The following is a 16,454-nucleotide window of genomic DNA, read 5'->3' as shown; positions in this document are numbered from 1 at the left end:
GACCCGTTCGTTCATGACCGACATACCGCTAATACAATAATGTTTTTCGTCATTTACTGATTGAACTACCTCAATTAATTAATCTGAAAAGTACTTTGTACACAAATTCATGTGTATTCATATTTCAAAAGATGACACAGCTGACTTAAAAAAACAAACAGATATGATCGGCTTACATATATATGTGGGTCAGGAGATTGTGAGTCCCAGGTCAGGACCATTTGAGAACCACTATTTTACTTGCACAGTCAAGGCTGTTAGTCGAGTATAGAAAAACAACAAAGATGCAGTTTTTCATAATGGAAAACCACTCTCTCCAAAACGCAAGACAATCTCATCAGTCATTTTTGCGTTTTTTCTTCTATGTTTATATGCACTGTATATACTGTATACATATATGTGTGTCTGCTTTGTGAGTGTATACCATCCAGCCATCAAAAAGATAAATGGAGACATAACCAACAACAATGGCTGTCCTCTACACAGTATTTCATCAGTTGTTCAGCAGCATTGGGGGGAGGGGTCGATACCGCCTTCCTTTGCTGATCCCTGATGATCCCCAATCACACAGTGGCTGGTTTTTAAGGAATACAGATCTCTGAGAGGATTGTCCAATATATAGAGCTCCCCTCACAAAACTCAAATCCAATTCGGGATTCATCCTGATGTAAAAATGGTCTCCTGTGAAGGTGCGTTGTAGATGCATTAAGAGAGAGGGTCTTATATGTCAAGATATCAAGGTGAGCAAATGGGCCAGAGCAGATATATGATATCAGCAGCAGCAGGCACCAGAAGGACCGACTGCGACCCAAAAGATGTGGCACGGATGGTAGAGGATTACGTCATCGAACAAAAAGGAGGACGCCTCATCTCATGAAGCCTTCACTTGCATTACTGAACACCTCGCACTGAACAGCCTCCACTGTTTCATTCCAACTGTTCTGTGCGCAGCTAACGACGCGCACGCTAGCGAAAACCACCCGCATCCTGCAATGCACATATCAGGCTTTACTGGCGCAGGGACATTTCACGCTCACATAAACTGGGACAATGAATGAAAATGTGCACGGTTTGAGTGTCATGGTCTGCCGTCGCCATATTGCAGTTTAAGGGGCAAACATTTCGTGCAAGCATAAACAGGCACGCTTGCTCCTTCTTCAATAATTGTGCGCCATATTTAAAGGCATGCAAGCGCCATTGAACGCCAACTGGGCTGTCATTAAAGGTCTTATTGTACACTGTGACGTTACAATGAATGACCTATTAACTGAGTGTTTCAGTTATTCATTGATGATCACTAAGGACAAGGCTGGGATGGATTCATTAATAAATAAGACTAAATGTGGTCAATTTACGCGCATAATTGATCGTTTGGTAGACCCATGAACTCATTGCGATGAACTGAATGGGGCAGCAGTTAGCAGCATTAGCAAACAAGCCAGCTAGCCACGGCTATTTCTGAATGGAGCACACGTTCAACCCCGTAGATATTTACGGACATACAGCGATAAAAAGAAAAAATAATACTATTGCCGTTTAGGCTGCATTATCACAATGCCGTTTTGGATTAGTATAAAAAAATATTCGGCATGGTAGCATCGCGTGAAGCAACTTGGAGCAAAGTGACAGCACCGAGCTAAGCTAGCATGCTAGCGAACGTCAGCTGGTCGTAAGGGAAAACGGCAAAAAATTAGCATTTAGTGTGTGAATGTGTCTTTCTTACCGTCATAAACTGCTCCGGGGGCGTCCAGTTTTCAAGGAATAAAATGTTTGCCGTGTGAGGAAATGGTTTATGTTGGGGCGACAGAGCCCGAACATTCAAGAGGAGTTCGCCCGCTGCCGACGAGACCTGGGCATCATTTCGACAGTCTTCACAAGTGGTCGGAATCCGCCGCTGCTTCAAGCACATCCATCCGGCACAGAGGGCCCTCCTCCGGCCACAACCATGCGACTGTCTCGGCAGCCACCACGGATAATCCACAAGACACGAGCCGTCACGGTAAGCATGGACTAAACACGTCCAATATCAATAATTTCAGGTGGTTGGGTTTTAAAAAAACACACACAAAAGGTTGTGCACTGATAATGCTAAAAGTAAATCACTTCATCGATTTAAGCACAGAAATGTTGCCTTTGTGACTTCCCTGACATGCGCCTGCTGGTTGTTGTCAGACGTCCACCGTCTCACTGCAGCTGCTTGTCCAGCAACACAGCAGCAGAGGCGAGCAGTGACGTCATGGCGCACATTCGGGGTTGGGTGGATCGATTCTAATGTCGACTATAGCGATATCAACGGCTGTATCGCTGTCGGGTAGCGATCATTTTCAAAGAACTGTCCAAAATCAGTTTTTTGTTTTGTTTTCATATTTTTATCCATCATAAAAGGCAAGAAATGAATGTCAATGTCTCATACAGCATTGTCCTGTGATTGTAATTATATATCCATTACATTTATATTTGTCTCGTGTTTTGTCGCGGTCAGCAAATTAAAAGTGAAAACCCGGTATTTCAGAAGTTTGTCAATCTCCAACTAAAAAGTATCGGCGTCGACGATACTGGTCACGCACTCACTTGGTATCGAATTGATACAACATTCTCAGTATCGGCCACCCCTTGCGCTAATAAAGCCCACGGAGGAGGGGCCACGGAGCGGGAGGCGCGCTGTTACTTATGGAGCGCCCCCAGGTAAGGCCGCTTCAAAATCAAAGGCTTTGATTGTCATAATTCATTAAACGAACCAATTGCCGATTATTATATTATTCATTCATTTTCTACAGCTTATCCTCAGGGTCGCGGGGGTGCTGGAGCCTATCCCAGCTGTCTCCGGGCGAGAGGCGGGGTACACCCTGGACTGGTGGCCAGCCAATCACAGGGCACATATAGACAAACAACCATTCCCACCCACATTCATACCTATGGACAATTTGGAGTCACCAATTAACCTAGCATGTTTTTGGAATGTGGGAGGAAACCGGAGTACCCGGAGAAAACCCACGCATGCACGGGGGAGAACATGCAAACTCCACACAAAGATGGCCGAGGGTGGAATTGAATCCTGGTCTCCTAGCTGTGAGGTCTGCGCCCTAACCACTCGCCCACCGTGCAGCCTCTGCATTATAATTTTCCTTTTTTATTTTACAAAATATTATGTCAATAAAAAAATATATCGAAGTGAAGTAAAAGTATGCTCATTGATAATTTCAGTCTTGTCATTCATATTCAGTGTAAGAGGTGACGGTTGTAGCGTAATGTGGATTATACTGGCCTCATGTGGTGTAAAGTGGAATAGCTGCCACTACAACACGCCACACAATGGGCCTTTCTGTCCCCTTTCAATGGCCAACTATCAAGTCAGAAGATGAAGACAAGACAAGTGAGGCCAGTGTTGGGAAGAGGCCAGAGCGACTCTCACATAAGGAGGTCAATGATGCAGTGAGCCGACATACTCTAGTAGTCAAAGCCCTGTTTGTTTTCTTGTTTTCAACGTCAGTTATGCATACATTTACATATTTTACACATGCATTCCACTTATAATGGGATCTAGTAAAAGTTGCTTTGATGGGACGCAATTTTAACAATGTGATTCGGGAAATCATATCATCCATGAAATGATGAGAATTTGTCTAATGTGTAGCATTGCCCTTCTAGCACCAGTTCCATCATCACCTTTAAAAATTGCCTCTATGGCCTGGTCCACCTGGGCACAACCACTTCAAAAATGTGTCGCTGTATCCATTCCGCAATATTATTAATTACAAGCTGTTATTTTTAGTCCAGTCCTCGGGGTAGAGGACTAGAAATGTAATTAAAACACCATATCGGAACCTTGTTAATATGCAGACAGATGACCTCAGGGAACCTGAGTGCTGCATGATGAGTTCTGAGGTCCCACTGAGTGGGATATTAAGATTATTATCACCAAACAAATTAGCTAGTCATGCAAATGTGTAGACACTTAGGCTTGTTTTTTTTCTCAGTAAAAAAAAAAAAGAACAAGTGGGGACACAGAATGCTGGAGGACGAAAAGGGCAATGGGAGAAAGATCCTGTTTTGATGTTGCTACACCGGGAATACACAAAATTGCATCAGCACTTTTTGTGTCATCGGAGATCAGTACATTGTGGTGTGGTGGACCTGTTTTTATGTTCTTTTAAGTGTGATGCTCTGTGTATCCTTGGTGAGGCCGAGAGGGGGTTGCTGAATGGACTCCATACAAATCACCGCACAAATTAGCGCACTGTCCCGGACTTACAAATATGGAGCGTCTACTGTCATCACTGGTGCTTGTGTGTCTCAGTGAAGTAGTGACCTGTGTAGAATACTACATATCATCACAATGTCTTTGAATGTGTCTTTTGAATGCTTTATCGTTGTATTTTAGTTCATTTTAGCCATTCTCCATCCATCCACCTTCTTCTTTCTCTTTGGGCTTTTCCCTTCAGGGGTCGCCACAGCAAACCAATCTCCTCCATCCAACCCTGTTTTCTGCATCCGACACACCAACTACCCTCACGTCCTCCTTCACTACATCCATAAACCTCCTACCTGGCAGCATCCTTCTACCAATATATTCACTATCTCTCCTCTGGACATGTGCCAACCATCTCAGTCTTGCCAATAACTGACTTTATCTATAAGGCCTCATGTAATGTTGTACTCCTTCCTGATCCTATCCATCCTGGTCACTCCCAATTAGAACCTCAGCACCCTCGTCTCTGCTACCTCCAGTTCTGCTTCCTGTCTTTTCCTCAGATGGATTTTCCACCCATTTTCTATATCGCTTATCCTCATTAGGCTGACGGGGTGTGATGGAGCCTATCCAAGTTGAGTTATGGCAAGAGCATTCAGCCATTTCTATGCTTGAAAATCCTTTGGTTTGGCAAAAAGTCAAAAACATGGGCAAAAAAGTGCAGAAAAAAGCATTTTTTTTAAAAACAAATATGCCGTATTCAAGATTTATTAATTACTTCATTTTTTTCACACTTGAAGCCATGAAATTCAAAGCATGATGTGGCTAGGGATTACTTTACTTTGATTGATGACTAGGTCCCCCCCCATCCTTAGGAAGGTGGTGAAATGTTTAGAAACATGTATAGAAACATGGTCACTTTAGCTTTCAAAGCGGGTGACTAATGAGAAATCAAAAATCACGGTGAAAATGATTGATCTCAAGTCTGGTTTTATTGACCCATTGACACCACTTAAAGCAGGGGTGCTCACACTTCAGTCTCCGAGCTACTTTTTAAAATGACCCCATCCCAAGGATCCACCTCCGACTATAAATCTAGAAAAATATTTACTGTATTTATAAATAGGATTATTTAGGTATTTTGTAAATTAGGGGTTAGTTAAAAGTCAACATAATCTCTCTCTTAAAGCATACAACATGTACATAAATAAAATGTAACCCATAAACTTTGAAACGACTATACCAAATACTTTAGTATTTTACATTCACAGTTTACAGGAAATGAAAGTCGATGGTATCGTTCAGTAATTCCCAATTGAATTCAATATGGCGATAAAGATAATTAATTCCTCAATAGTTGTGTACATAACCTGAGTACCGCTAATCAATATACAATAGACACATTTCCCAATGAATCATGAAATAGTACTTTCTGAAACGGAAGAGTAGAAACACGCATATCGGTATAGTGGAGTTCGGGACGTGAAGCAAATCAAACTCACAACTTTTATTCAACATAGTAACGACGAGCCGCTACAAAAGAACAGATGACTTTTGTCATTACCACTGAGTTTGATTATCCATAATCAGAATAATATAGATGAAAGTTGCATTTCCATGTGTAGCTTGTGACATCCGTTTACCATTAATCGTTGCCGCAGGGAACAATAGCGAATGAGGAGGGGAGCTTAATGTCGGCGGACTGATTTCATATGACACTTACAAAGTGACGTTTAAACAATCAACCTAAACTACCGTCATGAGCACCCCTGATTTAAAGCCTCATGTTAATCACCTAAGATGAGGACTGATGGTCTGGATGTCTAGATGTTCTCCTTTTTCAGCAGCGTGAGGATCCCCTCCTTCCTGGAGGTGTACGGTGTGTGTTTGAGCTGAAGGAGGTGAGCGGGAAATAAGTTCCCACTGGGTGCGTACATCTCCTCTCCTTTCTTTCCCATAAGTGAGCGTAGTGTCTTGTTTCTGGACAGAATCTTATCATAAAACTCCACCCCGCCCCGGGCGTAATCGCACGACACTCCAGCTGCACGCTGGTCTGAGCTGTAATCAGTCCACTTGGTGACGGCATCCGAGGTGAGGAAGTACGACACGGCACCGAGCCCCAGCGCGACAACGTTCACAGCTCCACGCAACAACGCGGGGCCGGCATGGAGCCCAAATACTTGTTTCAGCACCACGCTGTACACCCAAACTCCACCCAGGCAGAAGGGAGCAACAGCGGCACTCATGACAGGCGCTCCGGACTGCAGACGGGCCACCTCTCGTGCTATGGCAAATTTCTGTGCATCTCGGGAAAACACCAGCGACTCCTTGAGGGACGTGCCAGTTTCACTGTCCCACTCCACGGTTTTGCCGTTGATGAAAATGGTCCGGTTTGTGATACCGCTATGGTCATCGACCGTGCTGTTGAAGTTTGCGGGGATGCCAATGTGGGCCCCTGCAGGGAGCCATGGGACACCAGCGCCAACTGGGTGGAAACCAAAGGAGGCGAAGGCAGAGAATGTCTTGGGTGAGCTGATACCGTAGTCCTTCAACACCTATGAACAACAAAAGCAAATTTAACATCAAGGTGATCTATACCAGTGTTTTTAAACTTTTTTTGAGCCACGGCACGTTTTTTACATTGGAAAAATCTTGTGGCACACCACTAACCAAAAATGTTCCAAAATGTCACCACGACCTCACGCGTGCATCAATAAGTCTATCGGAGGAACAAGGTAGGTGTTGCCACACGGACCAATATTACATTGCTCTGCCAGTCTTTACACCACAGACACTCCACAGTAGCCACGTTTTTACATGACCAGTTTTTCTCTTTCCTAATGACCTTTCGGGAAACAATGGTATCCATAGAAAGGAATATTCCAATCTCTTGTCTACATGCGGCACGAAAATCAAACAGAATAGTCAATAGGGCATGCCCAGTAAAACGTAAACATCAACATCACGTGATACTGGCTTCCCCTAGTTTTTCTTTCACTTGTTGGAATAACTCCGTATTGCCAGTTTTTCGTCTGTCCAGTCTTGAAATTTAGTTTCAAAAACAAACTTTGCTTAGTCCAGTGCCGATTGCTGGCCTCCATTTTTATAAGTGAAGAACGTCTGGATCTGCGTGTTACGTCATATCTGAGCATGCACTGAAAGAACGCACCCGGGATAAATTTAAACAGGAAAAGATCAAATTCAATCTTGCTAATATTCTATAATTAAACTCAGGACATGTTTTAAATATAGATATATATTTTCTTTTTTAATAAAACTGCACTTGTGAATAAAGAATAGAAGGGTTTAGATTCTGTTCCACAGATGGCGCTAATGCACATGAAAGCTGCTTGCCAACCACCAATAAACAACAGAAGAAGAAAAACACCACGAAGAAGAACGCACCCTGACAACTTTCCGTTTGAGCGGGTACAAGATCCCTCAATCGGATTGGTTAAAGGAATATTCCATCCCTGTTCAATTCTTTCCATTTGAGCAAATAAACCAAATGCAATTGGAATATTTGGGTCCATGTATACTATTGACATAATGGCTATTGACATAATATTTGCAAATGATGATTAATAAATGTTAATTTTAAAAAGTGATATTGGATAATTCCTCACGGCACACCTGACGGTTTCTCAAGGTACACTAGTGTGCCGCGGCACAGTGGTTGAAAATCACTGATCTATACAACTGTATATTCCCAACTATAAGTTGCCTCAGTCAAAAAAATGCATCATCAAGTGTCAATAAACAGAAACAACAAAGCTGGATTTAGGTCGCAAAATCAAGACTAAGAACAAACATTTTAACTGCTAAGTCAAGATACTCAACATGCTGTTGTGATGATTACTGCACATGTGCCACTTGGCCACAATAAAAGGCCACTATGCAGTTTTGCCCCATTGTTTGGGTCCGAAAACAGTATTTGATGTGACCCCCCCCCCCCCCCCCCCATACAGTTAAAGTGCACATTTTGAAGCTGCCTTTTGTTGTGACCAGCCTAAGGCACATCATCAGCATCTTGGTATCTCACACCCGTGATGTGAATGAATTATAAATGTTCATGAACAGAGAGGAGAGTTACCCAGATTTGTGAACAATATTTGATAGAAATAGTCCCCAAAAAGTTTTAAATCTTATTTATGCTGCAAGTAAGTTGTTTTATTTATCCAGTTATTGTATTTTTTAAGTGACAAATTGAGTGTTTAGCGGGCTGCACGGCGGTCGTGTGATAAGCGCACAGACCTCACAGCTAGGAGACCTGGGTTCAATTCCACCCTCGGCCATGTCTATGTGGACTTTGCATGTTCTCCCCGTGCATGTGGGTTTTCTCCGGGTACTCCGGTTTCCTCCATTCCAAAAACATGCTAGGTTAATTGGCCACTCCAAATTGTCCATAGGTATGAATGTGAGTGTGAATGGTTGTTTGTCTATATGTGCCCTGTGATTGGCTGGCCACCAGTCCAGGGTTTACCCCACCTCTCTGGGATAGGCTCCAGCACCCCCGTGAGGATAAGCGGTAGAAAATGAATGGAGTGTTTAAATTAATAGTTTGAGATACATGAGGACTTAATACAACTACTATTTCATTAAAAATATGATCAAAATGCATCACTTCAATTGCATGTGTGAAGTAAGAACCAAGATGCAGTTCACATATATCAGTGTAAATTTCAAGATAACTAAGTACCTGTTGGAAAAGCTCCACTAGTTTCTCAGACAATATGACCGGCTCCCCTTTGGACCAGGCCTGGTAGAGCTGGCGGTAGGACATGTCAGGGAAGACGTGGTAGAACATGTTGGCTGCAAAGACGCCACCGCAGCTTGCAATCAGCAGTGGGGTTCGGTACTTCTGAAGAAGCACGACATACTTGAGGAAGCCAGATGCCATCTTGTGTTGGCTTTCTTCAGTGAGCTTCTGACCTCTGTGTCTGTGAAGACACACAACCTGACTTAATTTAAAAAAAACAACAACAACGACTAAGAAATCACATGTGTGTAGTATTCACAGCTTTTGCTCAATACTTTGTTGATGCACAATTGACAGCAATTGCAGCCTCAAATCTGAGCCTCTTTACTATCCAGTCCTGGTCAGCAGATCACTGCAGAGAAAGCCGTCCTTCTGGAGCTCTGTCAAAGTGGGTCAAGATCCAGTTCTTTATCACCTCCTTAGCTAAAGTCCCCGCACCGGGTCAGCTTTTGGTAGAGCTTCCATTTATGTATGACTGTGGAGCCATGGGATCAAATAGGATGAAACAGGATGCACTTCTATTTACTACAACGATTTGGCGACGTGCAGATTCATTTATAAGGTTGACACAGTGATTATAGAAACTTCACAACGGTATGTTGATATTCTATGCATATATACATGAGAAGTAATTCAAATAACCAGCCATTGGGAACTAAACAGTACATGCTGTATATAACACTACTATTACACAGTGCTGTCATACTCACGTGGCTTTCGTTTCGGTGAAGAAAACAACATACGGCTCCAAAAAAATATTTATACAAATACATATACTGCATCTAACAGCCAAACGAGAACTAAATTATCAACTACTACACTATCCCGTAGCCACCATGTTTTCAAGGACAGCTGTCTTCCACAGAACTGTTACGAGAAAAAAAATGTCCGTAAAGCGACATGGCTGCCGTACTGCTATAGCTTTTACGACATTAGCATGGCGTCTCAAGCAAACTGAGCGAGGTAGCCACTAAAAATGTTGGTATTGATTCGATACAAAGTAAATATGGGACCATTAATGCAGATACCGATTTTTTTTTACTTGAAATGATTCTAGCTCATTGAATAATTTTTGCTTTTAATCTTTGCTTTTAAATTGTTGAACGTGTTTATTATCGGAATACAACACAGGACGAAGATTTTTAAAAATTGTTTCAACTAACTTATTAGTGAACTATAGCAACAAAATATTGATTATGTGATATTATGATTATTGTCATATTAATAATATGGTTTATGTACGTTTTTACCATTGTCTTTCATTTGTACCATAACCCAATTGAAATGGGCAACACATTACAAATCAATTTAAGGAAATCAAAATATAATGTAAATGCAGGTACCCTTACCACAAAATAAAATTCCTCAAAATAAGAGAAGAAATTACAATAATAAATTATGAATACAATCAAAATGAATTTAAATAATGTCATGTGCGCACAATAACTATATATACATACAAAGACTATATAAAATACCTATATAAAACTCTATGCCATATTACGTACAAAAATGATGAGACTTGGAAGTAATATTAATTGGGAGTTGCTTTAAATTTGAATCAATGTGAGTTTTGCCATTTTAAGAGTTAGTAGTAATTAGTATTTTATATAATTGTATTTAAGGTGGATTTTTTTCAAGATTTTTTGGCAACCCCTAGCAGCTGCTCTGGCTTTTGCTCCCAAAGCCCTGTTGTGTCCCATAAGTTATACCCTAAGTTGTACACAATATGTAAATATAACAAGAACAATATGAACCAACCCTCGGCCATCTCTGTGTGGAGTTTACATGTTCTCCCCGTGAATGCGAGGGTTTTCTCCGGGTGCTCCGTTTTTTTGGCTTTATTATTTATTTATTTATTATTGGCTTTCTTATAAAATTACAGTTTTTTTTTCATCTTTGCTGTTTTTTTTAGATTATTTAGCTATTCCAACTTTGTTCTTGTAAATTTTATTCTCGTAATTATGATTTTAATCCCACAATATTTTGACTTTATTTTTGTAACATTGTGTTTTTTTCTGCAACCTTAATTTTCCACAAAAACTTGTTTGTGCTTCCCAATGGCATTATTTTTCTTCATAATATGACAAGCTTTCTCGTTTAAAGTTACACATTTTTTTCTCATTAGAATACAATTTTTCTTCTCTGATTTGCCAAAATACAATAAAATGCTTTTTTGTTAATATTTTTGGTTGTCTGAAAGAGATTAAGGCTGCACAGCTCCGGGTGGTTAGCGCACAGGCCTCACAGCTAGGAGACCCAAGTTCAATTCCACCCTCAGCCATCTCTGTGTGGATTTTGCATGTTCTCCCCGTGCATGTGTGGGTTTTCTCCGGGTACTCCAGTTTCTTCCCACATTCCAAAAACATGCTAGGTTAATTGGCCACTCCAAATTGTCCATAGGTATGAATGTGGGTGGGAATGGTTGTTTGTCTATATGTGCCCTGTGATTGGCTGGTCATCAGTCCAGGGTGTACCCTGCCTCTCGCCCGAAGACAGCTGGGATAGGCTCCAGCACCCCTGTGACCCTCGTAAGGATAAGCGGTAGAAAATTAATGAATGAATATGAACCACACAAAAAAAACACAGATTTTTGTGAAAATAAACATAGAACAGTAATATCTTGATTCCATCAAGTTAGCGTCTGATACAGATACTACCCTTGGTATCGATATGATTGATAGTTCCCAACAGACATCTTTTGGGCCGAAACGTGTATGTGAAGGTAAAAAATGATTCAATTAGATTCAATTGTGTTTTGCACATGTATTGTCATCAAATATGCTGATCCTAGTGGAAAAATCCCGCTCACATGCTGTCTCCATGGAAACAGGCAAGAGGAGATGTAAGTAGGTGTGTGAGCGTGACAGTAAATGGCTATAGGGAGAGAGCAGGTTGCAGCAATATTCAGTGCATGTTATCAACAAAAACCGAAGGGTAAACCTGTGTCGTCCTATGAGCTTTAATGTATGCTCATGCATTTAGCCATGCGGATTGAAGCATCCAGAGGTTAATGGAGAGGTTCCTGCTGGAGTAGAAGCAGTAAGTAGGTTTCCGGCACGGCACATGCACTTACATACATACATTCTCTGCACCCTGGTGTCGTCAGAAGAACCTGGAACTGAATCCGCTTAACACTGGAGATGACAGGGGACCTGAAGTGGTCCTCCCACATAGACACAATTTGGAAAATGCACAGCAGAGGATGTACTTCTTGAGACTGTTCAGGACTTTCAACCTGTCTAAGAAACTGCTGTCAACCACCTGCAATACAATAATAATACAATAATACAGTCTGTTCTTTGCATCTCCATCATAGGTTGGTTTGGCTCCTGACACCAAACTGGACAAGAGCAGACTGCAAGGGACAATCAGGTCCGCAGAGAAAACCATTGGGACCAGCTTGCCCTCCATAGAGTATTGGTACATGGTCAACATCTCTGCGGACCACTCACACTCTGATCATGATTTGTTGAGTTATGTCGTTGATAATTATAGGTTATCACGTGCCGCGTGCCAGTATCAGATACTGATACTGACACTTGGGGGCATGATACTGGGCCTGATACCAGACAAACCATGTGATGATCTTATTATCACATACTATTTAATCATGAGCTTATTATCACGTACTATTTAATGAAAAGACCATTTTGTTTCCAGAAAATGTTCAGTTTATTACATGTGCTATATCTAAACAGTGTAAACACAACAATTGCAAAAATATTTCAACAATAATATTTTATCAACAGTCTTATCTTATCAATGTCTGACAATTAAAGTTCCATTAATCAAGTTTGGGTTTTTTGGTGACTGGAAAAGCACTAGGCACTAAGCACTCGTGCGCTGTTCTCTGATTGGTTGTTTCACGGGCACGATACCAGAGCAGCGCACTCTGAGTGGACAGCTATGGGGGCTGATACTGGACATGGTTAAACAGTATCATTTCGGCCTTTTCCCGTATCATTCATGGGCGGTTTCTAGGGTACAGGGCCAATTCATACTGTAGTATGTGATAATAGTGCTGTGTTGATTCAAGCTAAATTGAGATTGGTTAGGAACAGGTGTACAGAGATTATCTTACCTGTGGATACTTACCAAGGGAGTCACCTGCAGGAATGTTTGGGGAGGAGCCGTCATGAGTGTCTGTGTTTTATAGGTTTGGTGATGTCATTAGTGACATCATCAGACCATACCATGTACTGGGGATGGGTGAGGGGGTTATAAGGTTTGATGGGTATTTAATCTTGGGTTCAGGTAGAGAAATATGTGTATGTGTTCATGTTTTATGAAGAGTTGTAGTTGCAGTGGGTTCACATAAGATGACAGAGTTTAAATCCAGAGTTTAAGAGTTTCATGATTAGATGTGTGCTGTAGACCTATGGACAAAAGTGGGACATTCTGAGCAGATTGAGAGCCCTATAAAAGGAGCAGCTGGGGCTTCTTTGGGAGGACAGAGGGATGTGTGGCGGTGTTGCTGCAGTACTGTGTTTCAGTGATGTGAGTGAATACATTTTCTTGCTGTTTTGAGGAAGTCAAGTTATTTTTTTTATCAATTCAATTTTTTTTATTTGGGGTAAATAAATAAATGTGCCTAGCCTGGGCGAACTGCAAGTCTGCCTCCTGATTTTTTTGCAGCCTTCGGACACCACATTACGACAGTATGTATGTACGTATGTATGTATATATGTTAGGGGTGATCCGATCCGATCCAATCAGAGTCCGTGGATTTCAATGAAAACTCATTAGCATAAGCTGGTAAATGCCTTTCAACACCAGTCACAAAAGCCAATCGGAATCGGCAGCATAAAATCTTGATCAGAGCATCACTGATGTATGTACTACTTCTTATTTATCCATATTTATATTACCAACCGCTGCTATTAGCACCCAAGAACATTTGCACTACATGCTGTTCTGGACATAACATTGGGAATTTGTAACATGTAACATTGTACATACCATAATTATAATTCATCCATTTCCTCCGCTTATCCAGGTTGCGGGCACAGCAGTGTCAGTGGGAAGGCCCAGACTTCCTGGTCCCTGGCCTCCTCTTCCAGTTCCACCAGGAGGACATCAAGGCATTTCCGGGCCAGCTGTGAGACATAATCCCTCCAGCGTGTCTGTCCTAGGTCTCCCTCAGGGTCTTCTCTCGGCTGGGCATGCCCAGAACACCTCACCAGATTGGTGTCCTGGGAGGCATCTGGACTAGATGCCAGAGCCTGGCATCTGAAACTGTTTTTTCTTGAGGTGAAGGAGCAGTGGTTCTGCTCTGAGTCCCTGTTGGATGAGTGAGCTCCTCTCCTCTTTGGTCCAGCCACACTACGAAGGAAACATTTTAGCCACAATCTCAATCCGCAATCTCATTCTTTCTGTCATGACCCAAAGCTAATGACCATGGGTGAGGGTGGGAACATACGTAGATCGACTGCTAAATTGAGAGATTTGCTTTACTGCTTTACTGATCCGCCTGTCGACCTCAAGCTCCAACCTTCCCTCACTCGTGAACTCGTGAAGACACCAAGATCCTTGAACTCCTCCACCTGGGGCAGGACCTCATCCTAACCTGGAGAGAGCACTCCACCCTTTTTCGACTGAGAACCATGACTTCAGATATGGAGGTGCTGAGTCTCATCCCAGAAGCTTCACACTCAGATGCAAACCGCCACAAATGCTGAAGGTCATAGCAGAAACAAGGTGGTGGGGTGGTGGTCCCCCTTTTCAAGAAGGGTAGCTATAGGGTGTGTCCCAACTATAAGGGGATCACACTCCTCAGCCACCTTGGGAAAGTCTATTCCAGGGTGCTGGAGAAAAGGGTACGGCCGTTAGTGGAACCTCTGCGACAGGAGGTGCAATGTGGTGTTTGTCCTGGTCATGGAATACTGGACCAGCTCTACACCCCTGCAAAAATACTGGAGGGCACATGAGAGTTTGCCCAACCGGTCTATACTTTGTGGACTTGGAAAAGGCATTCAACTCCGCAACTTCCCTTGCGGTGTCCTCTGGGTGGAGCTCCAGGAGTACAGGTTGCCATTTGGGCCTTGTACAACATGGAACCTTGCTAACAAAATTTCGAGGTGCAGCCAAAGCATCAAATGGAGTCCAGTTCGGGGGCCAACAGTCACAGTCTCTCTTCAATATGCCTCACACACTTAGTAAACACATTTCAAAGTGTAAAATGTAGAGGTACTCACCACTAATCCATTATAATGTAAGATGACGGATGAAAAGATGGAATTGGAGTGTCAGTGTCGTATTTAATCCTTAGATGCATAAGTGGGTCAAAAATGACGCGGTCAGGTTGTTCTCTTGAAATATCTTCATAATGAAAATTTTTTATCATTTCATATTCCAGGTATTCCTCAAAAAACATGTTTTTGATATCATGCCATTCACATTTTTAACTTACCTTTTATAAATTTTAAGACATTTTCTATGGAATCCAATAGGAACCTTTGATTCTTATCAAGTTTGGCTGTCAGGAATAAATTAACTGTAGACCACATATACTATATCAGAAGTGTCACCCATCAGGAAGATTATTTTACACATAAAGTGTTAATACAACAAGTATTATCTTCATATAATATTGTGTATGTTTCTTTCATGTTAATATTATCAACAAATTAGCCAACTTTATAACTAGCTGACACTAGCTGGCTAACATTACTATATGTATTGTTGGGCATTACTCTTTTGTTTCCTCATCCATGCCTTGGCTGCTACATACACAGCTGAAATGGTCCTACAGATGCTGGATGATGGAGAGGCAGTAACGGGGTTGGACTCTATGAGTCTGAAATGTCTGATGACCCAGACTTTAATCCAGGTAAAAGGGCAAGCCAAGTATGGCCTAAAGATCTTCTGGGTGTGTGATGCACGCATCCCCTATGCAATAGATGGTATAGTTTACACTGGGAGACAACCATGGGGAGCAGTTCAGAAGAATTTGGGGAAAACATTGTCCAGCAGTAAAGAGAAACAGGCGTCAGATCTGGCCAAATAACAAAGATCACAAAGTCAGCCATAGGTGTGGGAAATGCAATGTACAATGCAATGCATTAAAATGCAATATACAATATGTGTGCAATGATCACAGCCAGAAACAGGTAGTTTGTCTGAACTGCATGCAGTGATGAGACAAGTGGAAACACACAATGGATCCTCACATTTTCTATCGTTGCACGGGGTCATTTTCTTTTTCAAAGATGTAAAAAAAATGAAAAATTAAGATGTTTCTAACATGAAATCATTCTTGTGTGGTCCTAAATATAATACTAAATATCATACAAGTGATTATTCCTAACCAAAATGGCAAAATTGGCATAAAAACGCATTGATTCTAGTATAGGTCATTTTTGACCCACTTATGGAAGAGTGTAGGGTCCAGTCACTCGTGCATCTAAGGGTTCATTTGCCCAAAACATTCATTCATTAATTTTCTACCGCTTATCCTCACGAGGGTCGCGGGAGCATCCAGCCAATCACAGGGCACATATACAC

The 16,454-nt window shown here is 41.9% G+C and overlaps 2 protein-coding genes across 8 annotated transcripts in view; both read right to left on the bottom strand.

The window, feature by feature from the left end:
• Positions 1 to 2,203, bottom strand: part of ptpn4a (protein tyrosine phosphatase non-receptor type 4a) — a 68,910-nt gene extending 66,707 nt beyond the window's left edge. For all 3 annotated transcript variants that reach the window (XR_009131609.1, XM_058081461.1, XM_058081462.1), the window contains exon 1: positions 1,724 to 2,203. The gene's annotated coding sequence lies outside the window, so the exon portion shown is untranslated. The remainder of the gene's footprint in view (positions 1 to 1,723) is intronic.
• Positions 2,204 to 4,927: 2,724 nt separating this feature from the next.
• On the bottom strand, positions 4,928 to 9,833 carry tmem177 (transmembrane protein 177). 5 transcript variants are annotated; one of them, XM_058082149.1, is made up of 4 exons: positions 9,659 to 9,833; positions 9,208 to 9,423; positions 8,889 to 9,129; positions 4,928 to 6,744 (listed from the first exon to the last, which is right to left on the bottom strand). In XM_058082149.1, exons 3-4 carry the CDS (start codon positions 9,087 to 9,089, stop codon positions 6,013 to 6,015), a joined length of 933 nt encoding a protein of 310 aa, XP_057938132.1. In that variant the 5' UTR covers positions 9,090 to 9,129; positions 9,208 to 9,423; positions 9,659 to 9,833; the 3' UTR covers positions 4,928 to 6,012. The 5 variants fall into 5 exon arrangements, with proteins under 5 accessions (XP_057938132.1, XP_057938131.1, XP_057938134.1 ...); XM_058082148.1 differs by having other exon boundaries at positions 9,208 to 9,328; XM_058082151.1 differs by having other exon boundaries at positions 8,889 to 9,146; positions 9,224 to 9,328.
• Between the last annotated feature and the right edge of the window lie 6,621 nt (positions 9,834 to 16,454).

This window comes from Doryrhamphus excisus, chromosome 9 (genome assembly GCF_030265055.1).
Source record: "Doryrhamphus excisus isolate RoL2022-K1 chromosome 9, RoL_Dexc_1.0, whole genome shotgun sequence".
NCBI classification, from domain to species: Eukaryota; Metazoa; Chordata; class Actinopteri; order Syngnathiformes; family Syngnathidae; genus Doryrhamphus; species Doryrhamphus excisus.
The sequence above is the reverse complement of the archived record's forward strand: the minus strand, read 5'-3'. Positions and strand labels throughout refer to the sequence as shown.